The 20428-nt window shown below is 46.6% G+C and overlaps 1 protein-coding gene across 1 annotated transcript in view; it reads right to left on the reverse strand.

Moving 5' to 3' along the window:
* The window catches only part of Usp22 (ubiquitin specific peptidase 22), a 28694-nt gene extending 8771 nt beyond the window's left edge, over positions 1 to 19923 (reverse strand). Inside the window, exons 1-7 of the mRNA XM_028857475.2 lie at positions 19586 to 19923; positions 12209 to 12341; positions 10209 to 10322; positions 5827 to 5928; positions 4920 to 5089; positions 1145 to 1292; positions 398 to 503 (exon numbers count right to left, since the gene is read on the reverse strand). Of these exons, the coding sequence (XP_028713308.1) occupies positions 398 to 503; positions 1145 to 1292; positions 4920 to 5089; positions 5827 to 5928; positions 10209 to 10322; positions 12209 to 12341; positions 19586 to 19756 (944 nt within the window). The 5' untranslated portion in view covers positions 19757 to 19923. The remainder of the gene's footprint in view (positions 1 to 397; positions 504 to 1144; positions 1293 to 4919; positions 5090 to 5826; positions 5929 to 10208; positions 10323 to 12208; positions 12342 to 19585) is intronic.
* Between the last annotated feature and the right edge of the window lie 505 nt (positions 19924 to 20428).

A 20428-nucleotide genomic window follows, 5' to 3' on the forward strand; every position in this document is an offset into this window, starting at 1 on the left:
GCTATTTGTTCTGCTTCTTATAGTCCTAAAGACTATAAAGAAAGTAGAGACATATGTACGAAGCTGCCGAGGACACCCTGCTAATCGCCAGCGCATTCCCCAAGGGAGGAGCTCCCAGCCTTCAGATTCAGGTAATCTGTTGATTCCTTGTGTCTTTTCTATCTCAATTGACCAGGGCATAGCTATTTAAATAAAATTGTCCTTCACCTGAAGCTAGTGTAGGTGCTCCACTCTGAACACCACAGAATTCAGGGGGCTTTCTCTAAGGTGGTGCTGAGCTTTAGGCTAGAAGTCCACACAAGACCTTCCCTTGCTGACTGGGAAATGCAAAGGATACGGCACAACCATGGCAGATGAAAACACCCCTGGTGACTGTCCAGCTGATGGGAACACTTACTGGCAGACTTGGCACGTGACATCAGACTGGAGCCCACCCGTGAAGATCTGGTCGATGATGCAATTGCAGTGGTTGGGGTTGTTGGCTTTCTTCCCATTGTCATCACCTGAGGACAGAGGGTGCGATTACCATTAGTGACGTCACCAAGACAGCACAAAGCAGTCAGCAAGTCCACATCCACCCAGCAAAGGCAGGAAGATACCAGAAGTACCAACTCTAAGAGGTCTGTGAAGGCATTTACTTCAACAAGAGATCTATCTGGTGGCAGGGTGGAGGTGGGGTGTGTCATCCTTTTCTTTCTTTCTGGAGCCAGGGTAAGATAGCTCTGGCTGGCCTTGAACTTGCAGAGATCTGCTTGCCTCTGGCACCTGAGTGTTGGGATTATAGATGTGTGCCAGCACACTGGCCTGGGATCACTATTCCTGTACAGAGGTTCACACCTGTAATCCCAGTACTCAAGAGGTTGAGAGAAGAGGACCAGTGCCTTAGGCCAGTATGAGCTACACAGTGAGACCCTGCCTCCAAAAATATCCAAATCAATTGGTACTAACAAAACAAACTGTGGAGAACTCCTTAGCAGCAAGCATGCGATTTTCCTTAGTGGAAACAGAACCTGACTCTACCGTCTATAAGACAAGTCAAGCGTTCTCCTACAGTTGCCTGGGTGAGCACAAGCCTTGCTCTGTTCCATTTTTAAGGAAACTCCCCGCCTGCCCCAGCCCAGCAGGGAGATGGTGGCAGGCCCACCTTTGCAGTGCCGGTGGAGGACGTCCAGGGCTGCAATGAGGAATTCATGTGCGTCCTGCTGCTCATAACCCGCCAGGTGCCGGGCGTGCGTCCACACCAGGTGCAGCAGCTTGTACGGAATGTGTGGGGAGCGGTGCCCCGAGTAAAACTGTTCAGAGAGAAGGAAAAGGGACAACTAGGACACCCGTCAGTCTTCATCATACAAAGAATGCACAGCTGCAGACTGGGTGGGAGTTTGATCAAACAAACCTCCTTGTTTTTCTTCTCACAAACTGTATTTTTTAAAAAGATTTTTGTACTTTATGTATAGGGGTGTTTTGTCTGCTTGTACATTTGTGCACCGAAAGAGGGTATCTGATCTCATGGGACTACAGTTACAGATAGTTGTGAGTCACCATATGGATGCTGGGAATTGAACTCAGGACCTCTGGAAGAGCAGCCAGTGCTCTTAACTGATGAACCATCCCTCCAGTCCTGCAAATTGTATTTTTATTTGGAATCACTGGATTTGAGTCTCACTTTCCGCCCCTTTATTTCTGCTGATAAATGCACACACTGAAGAGCAAAACCAAGTGATCCATTCCACACGTTTGCCTCACAGAACACCTGCCATCCCTTTTACCAGAGTGCACCTCCCACGTTCATCGTCAGACCAGGGCTTCTTCCATTGTGTCATTTGTTACGCCTTTGCCTGAGAAGCCACTTGGTGGAAATCCAAGTTCACAATGACAATAAGTACATTTAAGGCCATTTCAGAAACTGGGAAATTCTGTTTTAATTCCAAGCCTTTTTATAACAACAAAAACAAAACTCAAGCCAGCAATTCAAATAGCAATTTTTAAAATCAAACATTCAACATCACAATCTAAAGCTATACGAAGATGTTTACATGCTGAGAAATGATGGTAGGAAAATACTCAATGTCTTCGTTTTTCTGTAATAACACTATCACGTTTCTGTAAAAGCAGAAGACTTTGCATACATAGTAAAATCACACCACAGTCTTGTCACTGAGGTGTTTCAGGCAGCACTTACCAAGGCTGTGGTGAAGTCATACAACACAACCCTGGCAAATCTTGCTAAAACACCTCAGATTGGTACTTTGGACTTCAAGTTTTGGTTGTTGTGCTTTCAGATTTTTTTTTTGTGTGTGTGTGACCTCCTGAGGTGATATTGTGTTCCCCAAAATATTGTGCACTCTCATAAACTTATCTGGGGTCAGAGAACAGAACAGCCACAATATTAAACATAGAGGTTAGGCAGTGGCAGCACACGCCTTTAATCCTAGCATTCCAGAGGCAGAGATCCGCCTGGATCTTTATGAGTTCAAGGCCACACTGGAAACAGCCAAGCACGGTAACTCATGCCTTTAATCCCAGGAAGTAATGGCAGGAGGCAGAAAGGTATTTAAGGTGTGAGGACACCTGCCAAACATCCATCCATCTCATGTACACAGGAATAGGAATTCAGGGGGCAGAAACCTATGTCACCAGGAGCAGGGGCTTTGCTTCAGGAAGGTATGAAAGTGGAGGTGTTAAGCATTTATAGATCTATAATTATATCTCACAGATCTATATACTAATTAGTTTTATTGCATATACCTTACTAAGCCTGAGTTTAAAAATAATCCAAGAGAGATGCATTACTCACAAAGTAATAGCTAGTTAAAACCAGTGAACCCCAGCACTCACTTCTCAGCATGTTTTCTTTTCGCTTGTAACCTCTGACAATTTTACCTGTCTGTCACTACCATAAGTAAATCTGTTGCAACTCTGTGGGTTTGGTCCCAGGTTTTGGCACCAAAATGTGAGTTTTGCAACTCTGGGGAAAGGTATCCTGACTACTTGGGGAGTAAGATAACCAACCCTTGAGCTGTTTAGGACAGCTCTGATGGTTGGAGCTGCAAAGAGATAGCTCAACCCTGGAGGGTGAGGTATCCCAGACACCTGGAGCTGCTCAGGGCAGCTCTGCCCTGGAAGGGAAATTTTTCTCACTGCTGGGGGGAAAGTCAGGTCTGGAGCTGCCAGAACAGTTCTACAGGAAAGGGTATCCTGACTGTTTGGGAGAGTCAGGCTATACCTGGTGTGATGGGGGATGGTCTTCCCGCAGGATTTAGCAATCCTGCTCCTCTCCTGGAGAGCCAATAGAGCTGAGCTTTGCTCAGCCCCCACTTAAGGGGACTTCCAAGCAGAGCTCTGCTTCCCTGGCCTAAGACACTGCAGAAATGTAGTAATCTCCTCTGGCTCCGGATAAAAGTGTTACTTTTTCAGCTCTTTGAGCTCTTTCAGTCAGTTCTTTCTTGCTTTGTCCTCTAAGGGACATCTTAGCAAGGATCTTCCGTATGCCAGTGAATGCAGATCTTCACACTCAAAACTCTTTTGATAAAGAGCTTTATATGAGGAGGAGGAGGAGGAGTCCAGGAGAGTAGCTGCCTCTATCAGGGTGGAGAGAACAGCCCCCAACAAATGACCAGTTCACAACTGACCAGGCAAGGTGGTTTATACAGGATGTCTTGGGGGCAGAGTCAACCAGTGATTGGTTAGTTTCACAAACCAGTTGGCCAGGGACAGAGATGGCTCTGATCTGACTGAGCCAAACTGTGTTTCTTTCATTGGCCTTATCTGAGCCGTCTTTTCCTAGTTCTGGGCTCCAGGGTCAGGGTGGGTTTCTTTAGCTAGGCCCTTTTCCCTACTAAGTATCCTCAGTCACCAGTAGCTGCAGGAGTTAGTAACAGGCTGGACTAGGACAAGAATTGGAAAACTTGTTCTGGAAAGGCCAGCTGAATCATTTCAGTTACAAAGCCACTGTATAACTCTGCCCTCTGCTCAATCCTGCCCAAGGCAGCCCTGACAACACATGAGCGAAGATACCTAGATGCACACTGATAGAAGATCACTGAAAGAAATGAGGACAGCCTGCCGGCTTCTGTGCAGGGCAGGGCACCCCATTTCTACGATGGAAAAAGAAGTTATTTTAGCTCTGATTCCTGGTTTAAGGCCACTAAGACAGTAAGTAGTTGCTGAGACCATGCCTGAGCCATGGGACGTTTTGCTTTGCTTAGGGGGTACATATGGATAGGCACAACACAAGTGCAGCTATCGTGAGATCAAGGACAGCCTTAGCAAGCACTGACTCTCTGTGCTCCAGTCTGTAGAGCAGAGGCCTTTGACAAAGCACACCTGGGAAGGGTTATCCACTTCCGCTGAGAAGGAAGCAGGAAAAGGGGCTGATGCAAATCTGCAGAATTTCCTGAATGCAGGGGGCAGACAACAGTATTTAAAAAACAAAACAAAACAAAAAAAAAACCTTATGATTTATTGACTTTATTTTACATGTATTGGCATTTTACCTGCATGTATATCTGTGTGAGAGTGTCAGATCCCCTGGAACTAGAGTTACAGATAGTTGTGAGCTGCCATGTGGGTTCTGGAAACTGAACTGGGGTCTACTGGAAGAGCAGCCAGTGCTCAATCTCTGAGCCAACTCTCCAGTGCCCAGACAACAAAATTTACACATGAAACTGCCAGGATTCCTAGAGATAGATGAATACCATCCATAAGCTGACTCTGCCCACTTTGGGGTTCCTCTCCTTGGTGAACAATGTGCCTCCAAAAACCAAACCAACGACCCATCTCTAGCAATCTCTTTGTAAAAGCCATGTCTTCCACAGTACAGTCACATAGTGAAATATAATTAGGCAAGGTTATCATCAACTGTTTCATTTCTCTTTAAAAAGGGGAAAAGAAAGCGGTTGTATAGCTGTTCCTGCACTCACCTCCTGGAAGAGAGAGGACATCTCACAGACCAGGCAGGAGCTGGGGCTCTGCATCTCACAGCGGTGCCTGTCTGACAGGAAGAAATCTCTCAGAAGCGGTGTGTGGGTCAGCGCCTGCACGATGCAATTCATGAAGCACGTGTTTCCCAGGTTGATCAGTCCACGCAGACCTGAATGGGGAGCCATCGAGAGCAGGGTCACCTGTGCACTAAGCTCAGACTCAGGACACCAAATCCCAGCAGAAGCTTCCTTTACATCTCCATGACCAGTCACTTTCTTCAACTCATTCAAGCAGCATGAGCAGAGTAGGAAAGTGTAGTGTTCTCTAATTTCTGTGTGGACTGTAGGACGCTCATCACCACTGCCCCCTCCACTTTGTCCTTTATGTTCTCACAGTAATGTCCAAATGTATTCACTATGAAAACAGGCAGGTCAGAATGGAGCCTAATGAGGCAAGACACTCTTTAAACAAGCTCTAAACTATATACTTCTTCCTTTTTAGAAGAGGTGGTCATCAGTTGGGGTGGTGTTGGCCTATGTTTTTAACCCCAGCACTCAGGAGGCAGAGGCAGGCAGATCCCTTTGAGTTTGAGGCCAGCCTGGTCTACAGAGTGAGTTCCAGGACAGCCAGGACTACACAGAGAAACCCTGTATGGAAAACCCAATATCCTCACTTATTGGCATATCATCTCTCCATGAAGAGCAACTCTGACCAGAACATGCTCTAGTCTGTTCAAACATACAGATGCCAAGGAACTAGGAGGGATCATCTCCACTCATCCCTCTGCAACCCACATCTACAGCAGCCCCAATCCTGGAAGGCCATTTGGTCAAGGCCCAGCCAGAACCCTGCACTAAGAAATGCAAGGCTTTCTATCTGTCTAACACTGCATGCCCCCTCACCCACCTATGGTACAGTTGGAAGTGATCTTCCGCCTCTTCGGGTTGTGCTTCAGCAATTCCAGCTCCCGCTTGGTTGGTTCCCAAGTTGAAAACTTCTCTCCAACACCTGAGGAAATGGAAAACAGTCTCAGGCACTGTTACCTAAGTTCTCTTGGAAATAAAAGCTGTGACGACTTGACACCCATTGGACTGCATTGCAGACAGGCACCCTTCTTCTAAGGCCCTGCTGTGCTGTGAGAGGTGCAAGATCACTGCAGGAGCTTCCCTCCGTGAGTGTCTATAAACACACTATGGTTACTGAGTCAAGGAAGGTAACCCATCAAACTGCCAGACACTAATGTTTCTCAAATGCCTTAGATCTTGGGGTACAGAGATGGCAGCATCAGCTCCAACGGGGGCAACCTGGTAAGTCATGAAGGATCTTCCTGAAAATGTGACTGACAGGGAAAAGCACTTTGAGTCTGGGATGCAGCTTGGTAGAGCATTTGCCTACCATACGTGTGGTCCATGTTTGACCCTTAGAACTGCTGAAGAAATAGAAAAGGCATTTTATTTGTATTGCTAGTTTGTCGTCTGCGTTATGGTCTCACTGTGTTGCCCTGGCTGGCCTGGAACTTGCCATTTAGACTGGGCTGGCTTCAAACGCAGAGATCAGCCTGCCCATCCCCGAAATGCTAGGACTGTGAGCCTGCTGAAAATGCACTTGTGATCTGCTTACTGAACATACTGCAGAGGACCAGAATCCATGACAATGATATCCAAAAGATAATGCAGAGCACACTTTGTTCTTACCTCACTCAGAGGGACTTGTCCTACACTACTTAAAATTTCTAATTCAAGAAGCTTTAATAATACATCACTTGGCCAGACTGCATCAGAATGAACACAAACTGGTATGTGAACATCAACTAATAGTTCAAGTGTCCTGTACAAAGAAATAATATATCCTCACATAATGGTGATATGTATTGTTTTGAGGGGACAGAAACAACCTGCTAAACACAGAACTCTGACTCCTAAGAGCACCTGTTTCTGCCTTCATTTGTGTGCTGCTCAGTTTTCTGTCAACCTAACACAGCTAGGATCATCTGGGAGAAGAGGGCCTCAGCTGAAGAACTGTTTCCATTAAACTGGCCTGTGGGGAGTGCCACCCTTGGGCAGGTGGTCTGGGGTGTGTAAGACAGATAGCTGAGTGAGATGGGAAGCAAGGCAGTATACAGCTTTCCTCCATGGCCTCTGCTTTAGTTTCTACCCTGACTTCCCTCAGTGATGGACTGTGACGCGAAAGGATAAGATGTTTTTGGTCAGTGTTTTATTCACAGCAATAGAAAGCAAACTAAGACAAAAACAAAACAACAAAAAAAAAAACCAGCCAAGTCAGGGTTGTGCTCTCCTCCCCCATGCACACAGCAATGGTGCTGACACATGAGAGATCCGTGCTCACTGGTCAAGTGGGACACAGACCCAGCACTGTTAATGCAAACCACTGTGAGCCTCTTGGGGGGAGGGGGGATGGTGTGCTGATAGTCTTATGTCAACTTGACACACAAACTAGAGTTATTCCAAAGGAGGGAACCTCTATTCAGAAAATGGCTCTGTAAGATTCAGCTGTGAGGCATTTTGGGCTGGTGGTCCTGCGTTCTGTAAGAAAGGAGGCTGAGCAAGCCATATGGAACAAGCTAGTAAGCAGTACCCTTCCATGGCCTCTGCATCAGCTCCTATCTCCAAGTTCCTGCTCTGTTTGAGTTCCTGCGCTGACCTCCTTTGAAGATGAACAGCAATATCTAAGTGTAAGCCAAATAAATCCTTTCCTCCTCAACTTGCTTTTTGGTCATAATGTTTCATCACAGAAATCAAAACCCTAACTAAGACATCAGGTAAACCCAGAAGTAATAAAGAACAATGCTGTATCTGTGACTAAGTGTGTGATAGAAACATTAAACTATGGTGCTACCAGAGCCACAAAGCACCTGCCAGGAGTGCAGGAGTCTAAGCCACCTGGGGAAGCTAGACACTCCATTCTCCACCCACAATCAGAAAATGGTGCCTCTCCTACAAGGAACTGGTATGTTACTTTTGAAATTACTTCAGAGAGCACATTTTCCAGAATATTGCAGGGCTGAGAGTAAATCATTGGTCAGGGATGTCTGCAGGCAGAATCATTCAGTCTGGATGAGCTGGGTGGAGACACTGATTTGGTAAGGGCTGGGCTAAGCCAGGTCCTCAAATGTGCCCTCAGATTTGAGTTTTGCCTTACTCAGGCAGTACCCCTTAGGAGTCACAACCACAGGGGCACTGGGGTACCTGGCCAGACCTGATGCCACTGGTAATGAAGGAATGAGCTGCTGGAGAGGCCTATCTGCACAAATGCAGCACTGGCTGGCTGCCTCTCCATTGCTCCTTTTGTCTCACTGTCTCATCAAGTTCTACTCTCACATCTCAAAGAGGTGCAGGCTCACTGTGACCGGCCTCCCGTGTTAAGGACACTATAGAGATAAAATTTAAAATGCTTCTAAATCATATGTATCGTAAGTCATTTCACTGGGTTGGGGAGATGGCTTCGTGGCTAAAGTGCTTGCTATGTAAGCTCGACAACCCGAACTAGGATCCTAGCACCCATGTAAAACCCAGGCACAATAGCATGTGCCCCTAACTCCAGTGCTTCGGGGCAGAGTCAGTCCAATCTGAGGGCCTTACTGATAAGATGATCTTTCTGAAATGTTGAGTTCCAGGTTGGAGATCAACAGAAGACCTGCTGTTGACATGAGGGCATGCACACCATTGCACACTGACAATTGCACATAAACAAAATGCAAAACTCCTTTCATCACTATGGGTTTCTTTCCAGGATTACTGTGTATACAGTTGTTAACTATGAGATTTTGTTAAGGCTGCAGTGCATATAAAAATCAGGTGGTGGCGGCACACACCTTTAATCCCAGCACTTGGGAGGCAGAGGCAGGCGGATCTCTGAGTTGAAACCAGTCTAGAAAAACAAGTTCCAGGACAGCCAGGGCTATACAGAGAAACCCTGTCTCAGATCTTTGTGTAGCACTTATTATAATGGAAGACTTCTCTTTTATGATGGGTTAATAGAAGATGCCAACTTCTACACACAGAAACATTCGAGAACTGGGTTGGGTAGTTTCCATATAGGTAACAACCTGAAGGATTATCTTACTATACTAAACGTTACCAAGAAGAGACATAATAATTTGCATTTAAGGAGCGATTGTTACCATATGCTTTTGTTGAGTGCTTAAAGTTTCAAAACGGCCTTTTACTAGATAAAATGTAAATTCAGGAAATAAAAGTTACAAGAGTGACACTGTGCTGTGAGGGGGTACTTCTGCATAGTTTCTGGGCTTTGCTTACCTGGAATATCCCACATTTTGTGAATGCTGAGACAAGCTGGTTTTCCTCTATGTATGAAAATCTTAAGAAGAAAATTTCTAAATGGTATTGTCTCCATGATGCATCTAACCACTCACAGACTGTCAAAAAAAAAAAAAAAAAAAAAAAAAAAAAAATAAGAGTAGCTCATATCATTTAGGCACAAGCATTGTGGTGGCTTGAAAGAAAATGGTCCCCAAAGGGAGTGGCACTATTGGAGGTGTGGCCTTGTTAGAGTAGGTGTGGTCTTGTTGGAGGAAGTGTGTCACTGTGGAGGCGCTTTAGGGTCTCATATGCTCGAGCCATGCCCAGTCAGAGAGACTACTTCCTGTTGCCTGTGCAAAATGCATAACTCTCAGTTACCTCTCCCAAGTATCACGTCTGCCTGTACAATGCCATGTCCTGCCATGATGATAATGGACTGAACCTCTCAACTGTAAGCCACCACCTCAACTAAATGTTGTCCTTTATAAGAGCTGCCGAGGTCATGGTGTCTCTTCACAGCAATAGAAACCCTAACTTAGACAGGCACATTTCAACAGTTTTTGTTTCTTCCTTTTTTGTAATGCTGAGGTTCAAGCCCGAGGCCATGTATATGCTAGGCAATGGCTCCTCCACAGAGCCAGACACCTGGCCCAATATTTAAGGAATTTCCACACTAGTCCAGCAAGAAGCAATACAACATCCCAATCTGACAGGGTTGAGAATGGGTTAAAAAAAAGGGAGGGCTTGTAATGTCTAACAGACCCTCTGTGGAGAGGAAGGACACAGCCTGGGATATTTTGGTGGAAGAGCCATCCATCCTCCCCTAAGGACCAATAACCCATGTCAGCTAAACCTACATGGTTCCTGCATTAGTTTCATCACTTCTGTGAGCTGTGTGACTGGCACAGGAAAAGTAGGACTTGCTTTTTTCTCTCCTCCCCAGGCCAAGCCAGCTTCCTTGACCATTTTTTGGTCCCCTAACCTTCTCTCGAAGCACTGTGAACATACCTTGCAACTTCCAAGCCTTGCGCTGCTCCTCTTTGGCAATGATTTCTATGTCCTTGTCATAGATGTAGTCCTGACACAAGAAGCAGTATATACCGCCATACATCAGGTCAATAGCTGCAGGCAGAAAGGAGGGAAGAGAACAAAATTAAATCTATCGTGGCAAGATAGTGCTTCAGGAAGCTAAACATGAGCCAAGTGCTCTAGACACCCCTGTGAGCTGCAGGAGTGCCAACTGTGAAGGTTTATCCAGGGTGGGTGAAGTGTGTCTGCTGTCTCCAGAAGTTTCCAAGGGCTGAGCAAGAATGGGAGGCACACATCTGAGGCTGGCAGTACTGATTCAAGGATCAGGATGCTCTGCTTCAGCTGTGCAAGCACAGAACTCAAAACTAGGGCAAAAGTTCATGGAGTTTTTATTTTAGATCCACAAGGGTTCTCAGGGACCTGACTGGGAAACGAGACTTTGTCACATCCTGAACGGCTGGCAATCTTGTAAGAGAGACTAATAGCTATCTGCTGTTTCCTCTTATCTTGACTATGTGTCGTTCTTTCTCCAGGGACAGGTGAAACAGGTTCCACTCAAAAAACCTTGATGTCACAGCACAGAAACTGAACCTATAAAGGTATCTGTCCCAACTGCTACTTCAAAATTAGGGGTTAAGGTTGCTGGGCGACAGGGAAAATTCCAGGGGTCACTTTCTGAGGTGCTGCCGGACTCTGAACTCTACTACAACTGCAGGGGAAAGAAAAAAACAAAAGCCTGGAAAACACACAGATGGGACAGAAAGCACCCCATCCGAGTCAAGGGAGAAATCTTAGGGAAATGAGAAACTATTTCAAGAGAAATGAAAATAAAAACCTCTCGGGCATGGTGATGCACACCTTTAATCCCAGCACTCAGGAGGCAGAGGCAGGTGGATCTCTGTGAGTTTGAGGCCAGCCTGGTCTACATAGTGAGTTCCAAGACAGCCAGGCTGGTATACAGAGAAACCCTGTCTCAAGAAGAAAAAAAAGAAAGGGAAGAAATTGGTGGTGGTGGTGGTGGTGGTGGTGGTGGTGGTGGTGCATTGCCTTTAATACTAGAACTCGGGAGGCAGAGGCAGACAGATCTCTGTGAGTTGGAGGCCAGCCTGGTCTACAGAGTGAGATCCAGGACAGGCACCAAAACAACACAGAGAAACTCTGTCTCAAAACAAACAAACAAAAAAAACCCTATCACACTAGAACTTAGGGACTTGGGGAACGGGTGGACACAGTACTAAGATGGAAATTGGTGGCTGTATGTGCTTACATTAGCCAAGACCAAGCCAAGTGTGATGATGCATGCCTAGAATCCTAGCATGCTGAAGGCTGGCAAAGGAGGAGCCTATGTCTGAGGCTATCCTGGGCTATGTAACAAGACTGTTGAAAAGAACAAAGCAACTGCTGGACATGGTAGACATAACCTATAATGCTAGCACTGGGGAGGTGGAAGCAGGCTAATCACAAAAGTTCAATTCAAGGTCGCCTTTGGTTGCATGACAATTTCACAGCCTGAGACTGCCAACAACAACAACACACACAAACACAAGCACCTACACAACTATTTCACACACAGGTACAACTACTTCATATATTTGATGTCATATGATGCTCAGCTAGCCTTTCATGAACCTGTATTAATGAAAACCCATTGCTAAAATACGACACCAGTTTAAAAGGCTGCAAGCAAACAGGCACCACCCACTTGAGAGTTCAGTTTCACAAGGACCTTTTTGTTTGTTTTTTCCAAGACAGGGTTTCTCTGTATAGTTTTGGTGCCTGTCCTGGAACTCACTCTGTAGACCAGGCTGGCCTCAAACTCAGAGATCTGCCTGGCCCTGCCTCCCGAATGCTGGGATTAAAGGTGTGTGCAGCCACCGCCCGGCTCACAAGGACCTTTTATCATACTGGGCTCTAGGGGAAGACAACATGCTAACCGAGCCAACGCCTGCTCCTGTCCCCGCTGCAGGAGGGTGCCTTACCCAGGTTGTGCCGCTTTGACTTGGCATGGTCATGGATGTGTTTCTTTGTGAAACAGCCGAAGAAGACGCAGTAGAGGCAAGAGTGCAGCCGGTTCAGGTGGATGCCGCAGACATGGCAGACACAGGACTTTGCCTGAAATTTGGAGAAGGAGTTGTGAGCAGTGTGGACACAACAGGAGTTCCCAAGGGGAAACATGGAGTCCAAGTCAAGGGTCACAAACAGGACACTAGTGGGAGGAAGTACAGGAACTGTCTTCTTGTCTTACCACCTTAACACATCACTCCACTCTTCCTGTTTTCCCCAAAGTGCTTAGTTTAGCTCAAAAGCAAATCAACAAGAGCAGCCATCATTTTCTCAAACCCAGTACTGAATGGCGCCCCAGGCAAGTGCCTCAAGCACTCCGGCCAGCAGTTCATACCCAGCCATCTTTAATCCAGGTACCATTTTGAGGCCTGGGAATCAAAGTCCTAAAAAGATATGTAATGAGTTTAAAAGAAAACCAAAAACAAAACAAAAAACCAAAAACACCAAAAGAAGCATGAATCAAAACAATACACAGGAACAAAAGAGAAAAATACACTGCTAAAAATAAGGTCACAGAAACCCAGCAATTCAACCACAGCAAATACGAATCCAGGGGTAGACAGTTCTACATGCTCACACTGTGAAACCTCAGTAAACCCCCGCCCCCCCACTTCATCCCCTATAGACAAAGAGAAGCTAAAACCAGGATTCTTAAGTGTAGATAAGAACTTAGATGCCTTTTTCCAGGTGGCTTTATCAACTACAGAAACTTAAGAAAACACCAAGTTAGGATATACGACCATCTGGCAGAGACTAAGTGGTCATAAAACATCCCAAACTCCCCAAACCCCGAGACAGCTCATAAAACTCCTAAACACGGTTGCTGAACAAACAAGAAATAAAGATAACATGAAAAACTACTGATATGAACCTAAAAGAGGGATGAGGGCGGTGGGAGATGAATTATGCGGTCTGTGCTTTTAAAAACTAGCCTCACAAAGAAAGGCGCGTGCGCTCCTTCCAACCTCCCTGCTGTGTGCAAGAGGTTGGGAACGAGCCCCCCTGCCGAGGCTTGTAAACTTCATTTGAATAAACCTTGCTTTTGCATTCTGTACCTGAGGTCTCTGGTGGCTTCTTTGGGGACACGATCTGGGCATAACAACACTACCCAAGAACATGCCAGTTTGTAGCACTAGGGGGCCAGTATGGAAAGAGGAAGGGCCAGAGTTATGAATGCTCACTGGGCAACCAGGGCACAATTTGACACAGATATCAACAGCAAGAATGAATCACTGCCAGGCGGTGGTGGCGCACGCCTTTAATCCCAGCACCTGGGAGGCAGAGCCAGGCAGATCTCTGTGTGTTCAAGGCCAACTTGGTCTACAGAGCAAGTTCCAGGACAGGCTCCAAAACTACACAGAGAAACCTTGTCTGGGGGGGAGGGGGTGGGGGACACATGACACAAAAAAAACCAAAAAACTTAAACCTGATAAAAACAAAAGGCATCCAAGGCCAGGTGGTGGTGGTGGTGGTGGTGCACGCTTTTAATCCCAACACTCGGGAGGCAGAGGCAGGCGGATCTCTGTGAGTGCAAGGTCAGCCTGGGCTACAGAGTGAGTTCAAGGAAAGGCACAAAGCTACACAGAGAAACCCTGTCTCGAAAAACAAAACAAAAGGCACCCAAGTCTGTACTATAATTACTGCTATACAAGCACACATACTAGCTCTCCCAAAGTCTTCTTGCTAGGAGAATTCCATAAAACAACTGCAGTGGGAAAGACAAAACAAAGCCCGTTTTCTATAACCATCACGTAACAACTGACTTAAACAGAATCATTTGTGGATCCTAGAATCACCAGATGAAATAACAACAGTACTCAAAAATTGCAAAACTAGACCAAATATCTACCAAGTCAATGAACAGATAGATACATAGTGCCACTACCCTGTACCAAAGACATGCCGATATGGGCACGGGCATGATCACAGGTTATGAAACACACAGTACAAGTCAACCATGCAGACTTCGGCTAGGGAGGACAGGGAGCATATGCAATGTGCCAAAATTTGGTGGAGGTGGCAGACTGCATAGTACTGAACACTCCACTTCATGCTCCAGTGTTTCTTCAACGATGGAAACTGGCATGCTCTGGGTGGCATGGCTGTACAGAGTTGTTCAACTGCTCTCTATCTGCTGTACTTGGACTACTGGGTTTCTGGTTTTTTGCTGCTAAACCTGTGCTTAGGTTTGGATCCAGAGTGCAGAGCAGGTCTACCTGTTGAACATGTGGTTCCAGTCACTTCTCACTGTAACTGAAGGCAATGCAAGCCAGTATTTAAGTATGGACTGTGTATGAGATGAGATGGCCATATTCACTTGTTATTCCTGGACAGTGTTCATTATTATGGTCATAGGACTATGTCCTCATTCTATGGAGGTCGATGGCAATAATTACCCAGATGTCATCAACTGATTCTCAGACAATTTGAGGAAAAGAATGGCAAAAATGGAGCTAGCGATGGCTCAACAGTTAAAAGGACTGGCTGCTTTTGCAGGACCAGAGTTCAATTCCCAATACCCATATGGCAACTCACAACTTTCTATAATTCCATTTCTAGAGGACCTGGACGCTCTCTTCTGGCCTCTGCAGAGAACCACAATAGTACACAACATACATCAGGCAAAAACACTCACATACATAAAATAAAGAATGGCAAAAATGAACCAATGAGCCTACATAAATATATGACAATCTTTTATGACAAGTTATTTATTGTAGATATCTTGTTTTTATGGAAGTATTAAAGTGAATATATAAGCTGTACAGTTCCTGGATTTATATGAGACACAACAGAATGTTCACAGCAGTGTAATTTCTAACACCCCAACACCAGAAATAAAAATGTTCATTATGAGTATAAATAAATGCTAGAACAGTTGATCAGCAGAGTATTATGCAGCAAAAAAATGAAGGCTGTAATCTGTATTGTGAATGAGTCTCAACATACACAACACCAAGAGAAAGGAGCTACACAAATAAGCACATACCACAATGCTCCCATCACATGAAGTACAGAGACAAGCAAGCAAACCAAACGCCATGAAAACCTTATTAGATGCTTATGAAGATGAGGGTAAGGATTTGGAGAAAGAGATGGGTGCTCTCCTCTGTGGTGCTGTCCTGTTCTCAAAATGTATTATATTTACTTGTGTGAGAGTATACAAATGTCACAGGGGACATGCAGAGGTCAGAGAACCATCTGTGGAAGCTGGCTCTCTCTTACCATGTGGGTCCTGGGACCAAGTTCAGGCCATCAGGTTCAGTGGCAAGCACCTCTACCCATTGATCCGTCCTGCTGGCCCCACAGTAGTCTTTTATGTCTACTCTATTAAATCATCAAATGTACACATCCTCTACAGATGGTTTGAAAAGCAGAATACAAAATACACAACACAAAAAGGACCTGCATAGTTCAATTAATAGGTGAAATGCTGCAATAATGTAAAGACTCATACCTGAGTGGAAGAGCATGGGGGAGTGGTGAGAAAAGAGTAAATAAACAGAGTTAAAGCTGTGGAATAAACCTGTGTCATATTCCAACACATGAAATCAGCAGGGTCTCCGTGCTAGCCTCAGAGCAGGAGAAAGTCCTCATGGAAGGCCTGCCTCTCTCCACATGGCGACTCTGCTGTACACAGATGTGCACAGTGAGACTAAGGCGGAACTGCTGGTTTGCCACTTGCAAGGAAGACACATCTTATCTTTCTGGGCTGGTAGATCAAAAAATGCCAGGACAGCTTCCCTTCTGAATATTATCAGCTAGACAACAAACTAGAATTTGCAATGAATACAGAGAACAGGAAGTGGTCTTTGATACAGTCTTAAAACCCTCACTTTTAACAAAACACAATGGCACACACGTGTGGTCCTAGCACTTTGAAAGTTGAGGCAGGACTGCTGAGTTTGAGGCCAGCATGAACTACATAGGGAAATGCTTCCTTTAAAAAAGCAAGCAAGGGGCTGGAGAGATGGCTCAGGGGTTAAGAGCACTGACTGCTCTTCCAGAGGTCATGAGTTCAATTCCCAGCAACCACATGGTGGCTCACAACCATTTGTAGTGAGACCTGGTGCCCTCTTCTGGCCTGCAGTCACATATGCTGTATACATAATAAATAAATAAATTAAAAAAAAAAAGCAAACAAACAAACAAAAAACAAACATTAATAATAACCCTCCCTTTACATCTTTTATATTATGTGAGCACTGTTCTTTGTGGTAGCTCACAGCAACATGTTGCTTTCAGGCTATTGAAGTATGTCTAGCACAAACAGAAATTTAACCTTTATTTAAAATGGCATATACAGCCAGTGGTGACTGTGTGTGACAGTTTAAGACCCTAAGGTGGGTGCTATTTACCCACAGAGCTTATTTGTAGTCTGTCTTCTGGGTTCATTTATCCCAAGTGAAGGGTTTACTTTAAATTAAGGGTTTAATGCATAGAGCTGGGGGGAAAAAACCTTCAAAACTCTAGAGTATTTCATAAAACACGGTCAAAATCAAAACTCATGATGCTCAAACAAAGGCAGAACCCATGAGGCCATCCTATTTAGAAAAGGTGTTACAGTCTAATAACACCAGACTGTATGGGTTAGCACTAAATGCTGGCACAGTATCCTCCCCTCCTAAGAGATAGTAATAGGACCAGAAGCTAAACCCATGTGGATGACAAATGGCGACTGGAGACTGTAGCCAGGGTCATGGAAAAGGGAGGCCAGGATGAATTCTTCAGAGTCCTGGCAGAGAAGCCCTTCTGACATTTCACTGTCAGAAGTTTTACACTGTCATTTGTTACAGCAGTCCTAGGCCAGGGACACAGGATTCATATCAGCTGTTACCTTAGTTTCCATCCTAAAAAAAATACTTATAAATTTAAAGATGAATTTCCAGTCATCTTCAAGGCTCAGGTTTAAAAACAAAAACAATTTAGGCACCAGCAATGAAACAGCTAGGGAGAGGCACAGTGGGGGTGCACAGGGTGCTGATGGGGCACCTGTAGAGCCACACAGCCTGGCTTCTAGAGCCAGTGGTAGCTGGGCTGCTTTCCACCTACAAAGAGTGGCTGTTGTGATTTCTTCAGAGGAATGTGGCTCCTGAGCTGGCAGCAGCCTGCCTAGGGTCAGCCTGCCCATCAGCCAAAGCTGGCTCTGTGGACTGTGGGAACTGAAAGTTAACTTGGAATGGGCCTTGCATGGAGCCTTTGTCACAAAATTCACACTAAGGTGCTGTCACACCCTACAGGCTGCAAACAACCCTGACAGACACCTATGATGCATCTCAGTTTTTTAATTGTCATATAGTAGTTTCATTATGACATCTTAATACATATTTATCGCTGTACCTTATTTAAACTCACCTCCAATACTATCTGTCTCCTCCCCACAATTTCTCGGATTTCCTCCCCCTTCAGAAGTCCCCCTTCTGCATCACTGTCCTGTTTAAAGTCCTCTGGGTCTCGACTCGGGAGTGGTGTGGTTCAGTGACATGGTAGTCTACCTCTAGTCCTTTGAGAAAGCTCCACTGGTTTACAAAAGGCTGTAGATTACACCCCCACTAGCAGTGTACATAAGGGCTCCCCCTTCTCCCATAACATATTTTCTGTCAGTTTTCTTGGGAGTAACTATTTTGCCCGGGGTGGGATGAAATTTCCATGCAGTTTTAACTAGCAATGCTCTAATGACTCAAGATCAACACTTTTCCAGATATTTGTATTCTTTTTCTCACCATTACGCATGGCCAAATTTGCTTGTTGTTTGTTTTGTTTTTCAAGACAAGGTTTCTCTGTGTAGTTTTGGTGCCTGTCCTGGATCTCGCTCTGCAGACCAGGCTGGCCTTGAACTCACAGAGATCTGCCTGCCTCTGCCTCCCAAGTGCTGGGATTAAAGGCGTTCACCACCACTGCCCGGCCTGGTCTAACTTTTTTTTTTTTTTAAAGAGTAAGTGGCTTGTGAAATGAAAACATCCTGAGCTGGAGGGAACTTCAGGAGTGGAGTTCTGCACACAAGCTCAGGCACCTTCGAGAGCACGATTACCTGCCTCTATTTCCTACTTCACTGTAGCCCAACAAAAGGTGATTTGTGAGTGTTGCACTGGTTTCTGAATTTTGGGTTGTGCAGATCATTTAATAAAGAATTTCTAGCATAGTGAAAATTTAAATATTGAGCTGAGCAGTCCTAATTTAAAAGGAAAATTTTCATTTCCTTATGTGATGCTATACAGAACCAGAGCCAGGGGAGATGGAGGGGAGCAAAAAATAGAAAGAGAAAGGGGGATAGGGGGATCCCCCATTTACTCCCATGTAAAAACAAGTTTTACAACGCATCTCAATCCAGGAAGCTATAGAATGGCGCAGTGACAAAATTATGACCCGTGCAACACTGGTGTCAATCTGGCATTTTTGTGCCAGGGATGATGGTTCACCTCTGTAATCCCAGTCCTCACAAAACTGAGACAGGAGGATCGGTGTTAAAGGCCAGCCTAAGCTACACAGAAAGACTCCCGTCTCAAAATACAAAATAACCCAAGTCTTAGTATTTTCTTTAAGGGCATATGCTTCTATTACCAAAAATCCCTGATCCTAACAGACTGTTACAGAACAGAGAATTTAATACTTGACATGACATGCAACCCGGCAAATCTGTCAGTTTTCCCGTTAAGAAATGCGAATCAAGAAGGAAAAACAAAATTCCCCATTCCAGTTTTCACCTTCAAAAGCAAATTGCAATAATGAAGTTTAAGATTAAAGGTGAACGTTTTCCGATTTCCAAATCACTAATAACATAATCACAGTTGCTGGGATTTGCAGGACCAGTAAACACCACAACAGCCACTACTACCTCGATGGCTGCGAATGTCAATCACCTCCTACAACCTAAAATCTCGCTTCCGGCCAGCCTCAGCTGTCGGCTGCGGGTCTCAGCTCCGGCCGCTATCCACAGAGCACCCTGCAGACCCCGACCCCGCACGGTGATCTTCACAGACAAGAACTACTCGGCCACGAACGCCTAGGCTGATGGCCAAGGCGGAGTCTTCCTCCTCAGATTCATTTTTTTTGCTCGACCCCCCACCCCACCCCACAGCACCTAGAGGCTTCCTCCCGCCACCATCCCACAGCCCCAGGAGGTCCCTTGCCCCTCCCGGCATCGCGAGGCTTCTCCCCGCTCCCTCCCCTCGTTCCCTCCCTACACCGCGAGGCTTTCCCCTCACCCCCACCCCGCACCGACAAGCTTCCCTCCCACTCCCCCCCCACTCCCCGCGTCCCAGGCAGGAGAGCGGCGCAGGCCTGGGGCACACCTTGCGCTTGCGGGCCTCGGCCGTTCCGCTCCACACGAAGCACTGGTAGATGGCCCGCAGGTTTTGCTTCCAGTTGTCCACCTTGAAGCTGCCCAGGTGCGAGCAGCCCGGCGGCGCCACAGCCACCTCAGCATCCATGGCCTCGACCTCAGGCTCGGGCCGAGCAACCATGGCTGGCAAGGCCCGGGCGCGCGGGGCGGGCGGCGACGGGGGCGAGGACGACGCCAGCGCGGCGAGAACAAAGCGGGCGGACAAAGACTGCGCTGAGAACCGAGGCAGGCGACCGCAGCACGGACGGCTCGCGCTGCACCCTCCAGCTCCGAGGAGGGCGGGGCGGGGCCGGGCGGGGCGGGGCTGTCCACGGGAGAGCATAACGTCACCCAGCCCGGCGGCTGCAGTGCGCAGGCTCCGCCGCGCAAGGCCCCGCCCCACAGCCCCACTCGAGCCCGCTGGCTCCCGCGAGACGCTGGGGGCGAGGGGGGTGGGGCCAACGGAGTCCCGCCCTCGCGTCGCGCCATTGGTTGTTTTCCAGTCTGCTTCACGGTCGGCGGTTGTCATAGGCTGGAGGGCTGGTCCGGTTTGCTTTGGAGCCGCCTCCCGAGACGCCAGCGACGAGGCGTTTCCAGTCGCCACTTGGAAGGCGGGGCGTGCTAAGGATTGGGTAAAGCCGAGTGTCCGTCAGGCCGCTGAACCGGTTTGCACCGGCCTGAGCTCTGCCGCAAAGAGGCGGGACGCCGGACGGGGTGGGGCGGGGCTCTGCGTCTGCGCTTTCTCTTCTGAGCGGGTGTGGCAGGTTCTGTTTGTTGGTCACTGGAGTTTCTTGTGTGGGCCTTTCTGCAGACT

This window comes from Peromyscus leucopus, chromosome 8b, assembly GCF_004664715.2.
Source record: "Peromyscus leucopus breed LL Stock chromosome 8b, UCI_PerLeu_2.1, whole genome shotgun sequence".
Lineage (NCBI taxonomy): Eukaryota > Metazoa > Chordata > Mammalia > Rodentia > Cricetidae > Peromyscus > Peromyscus leucopus.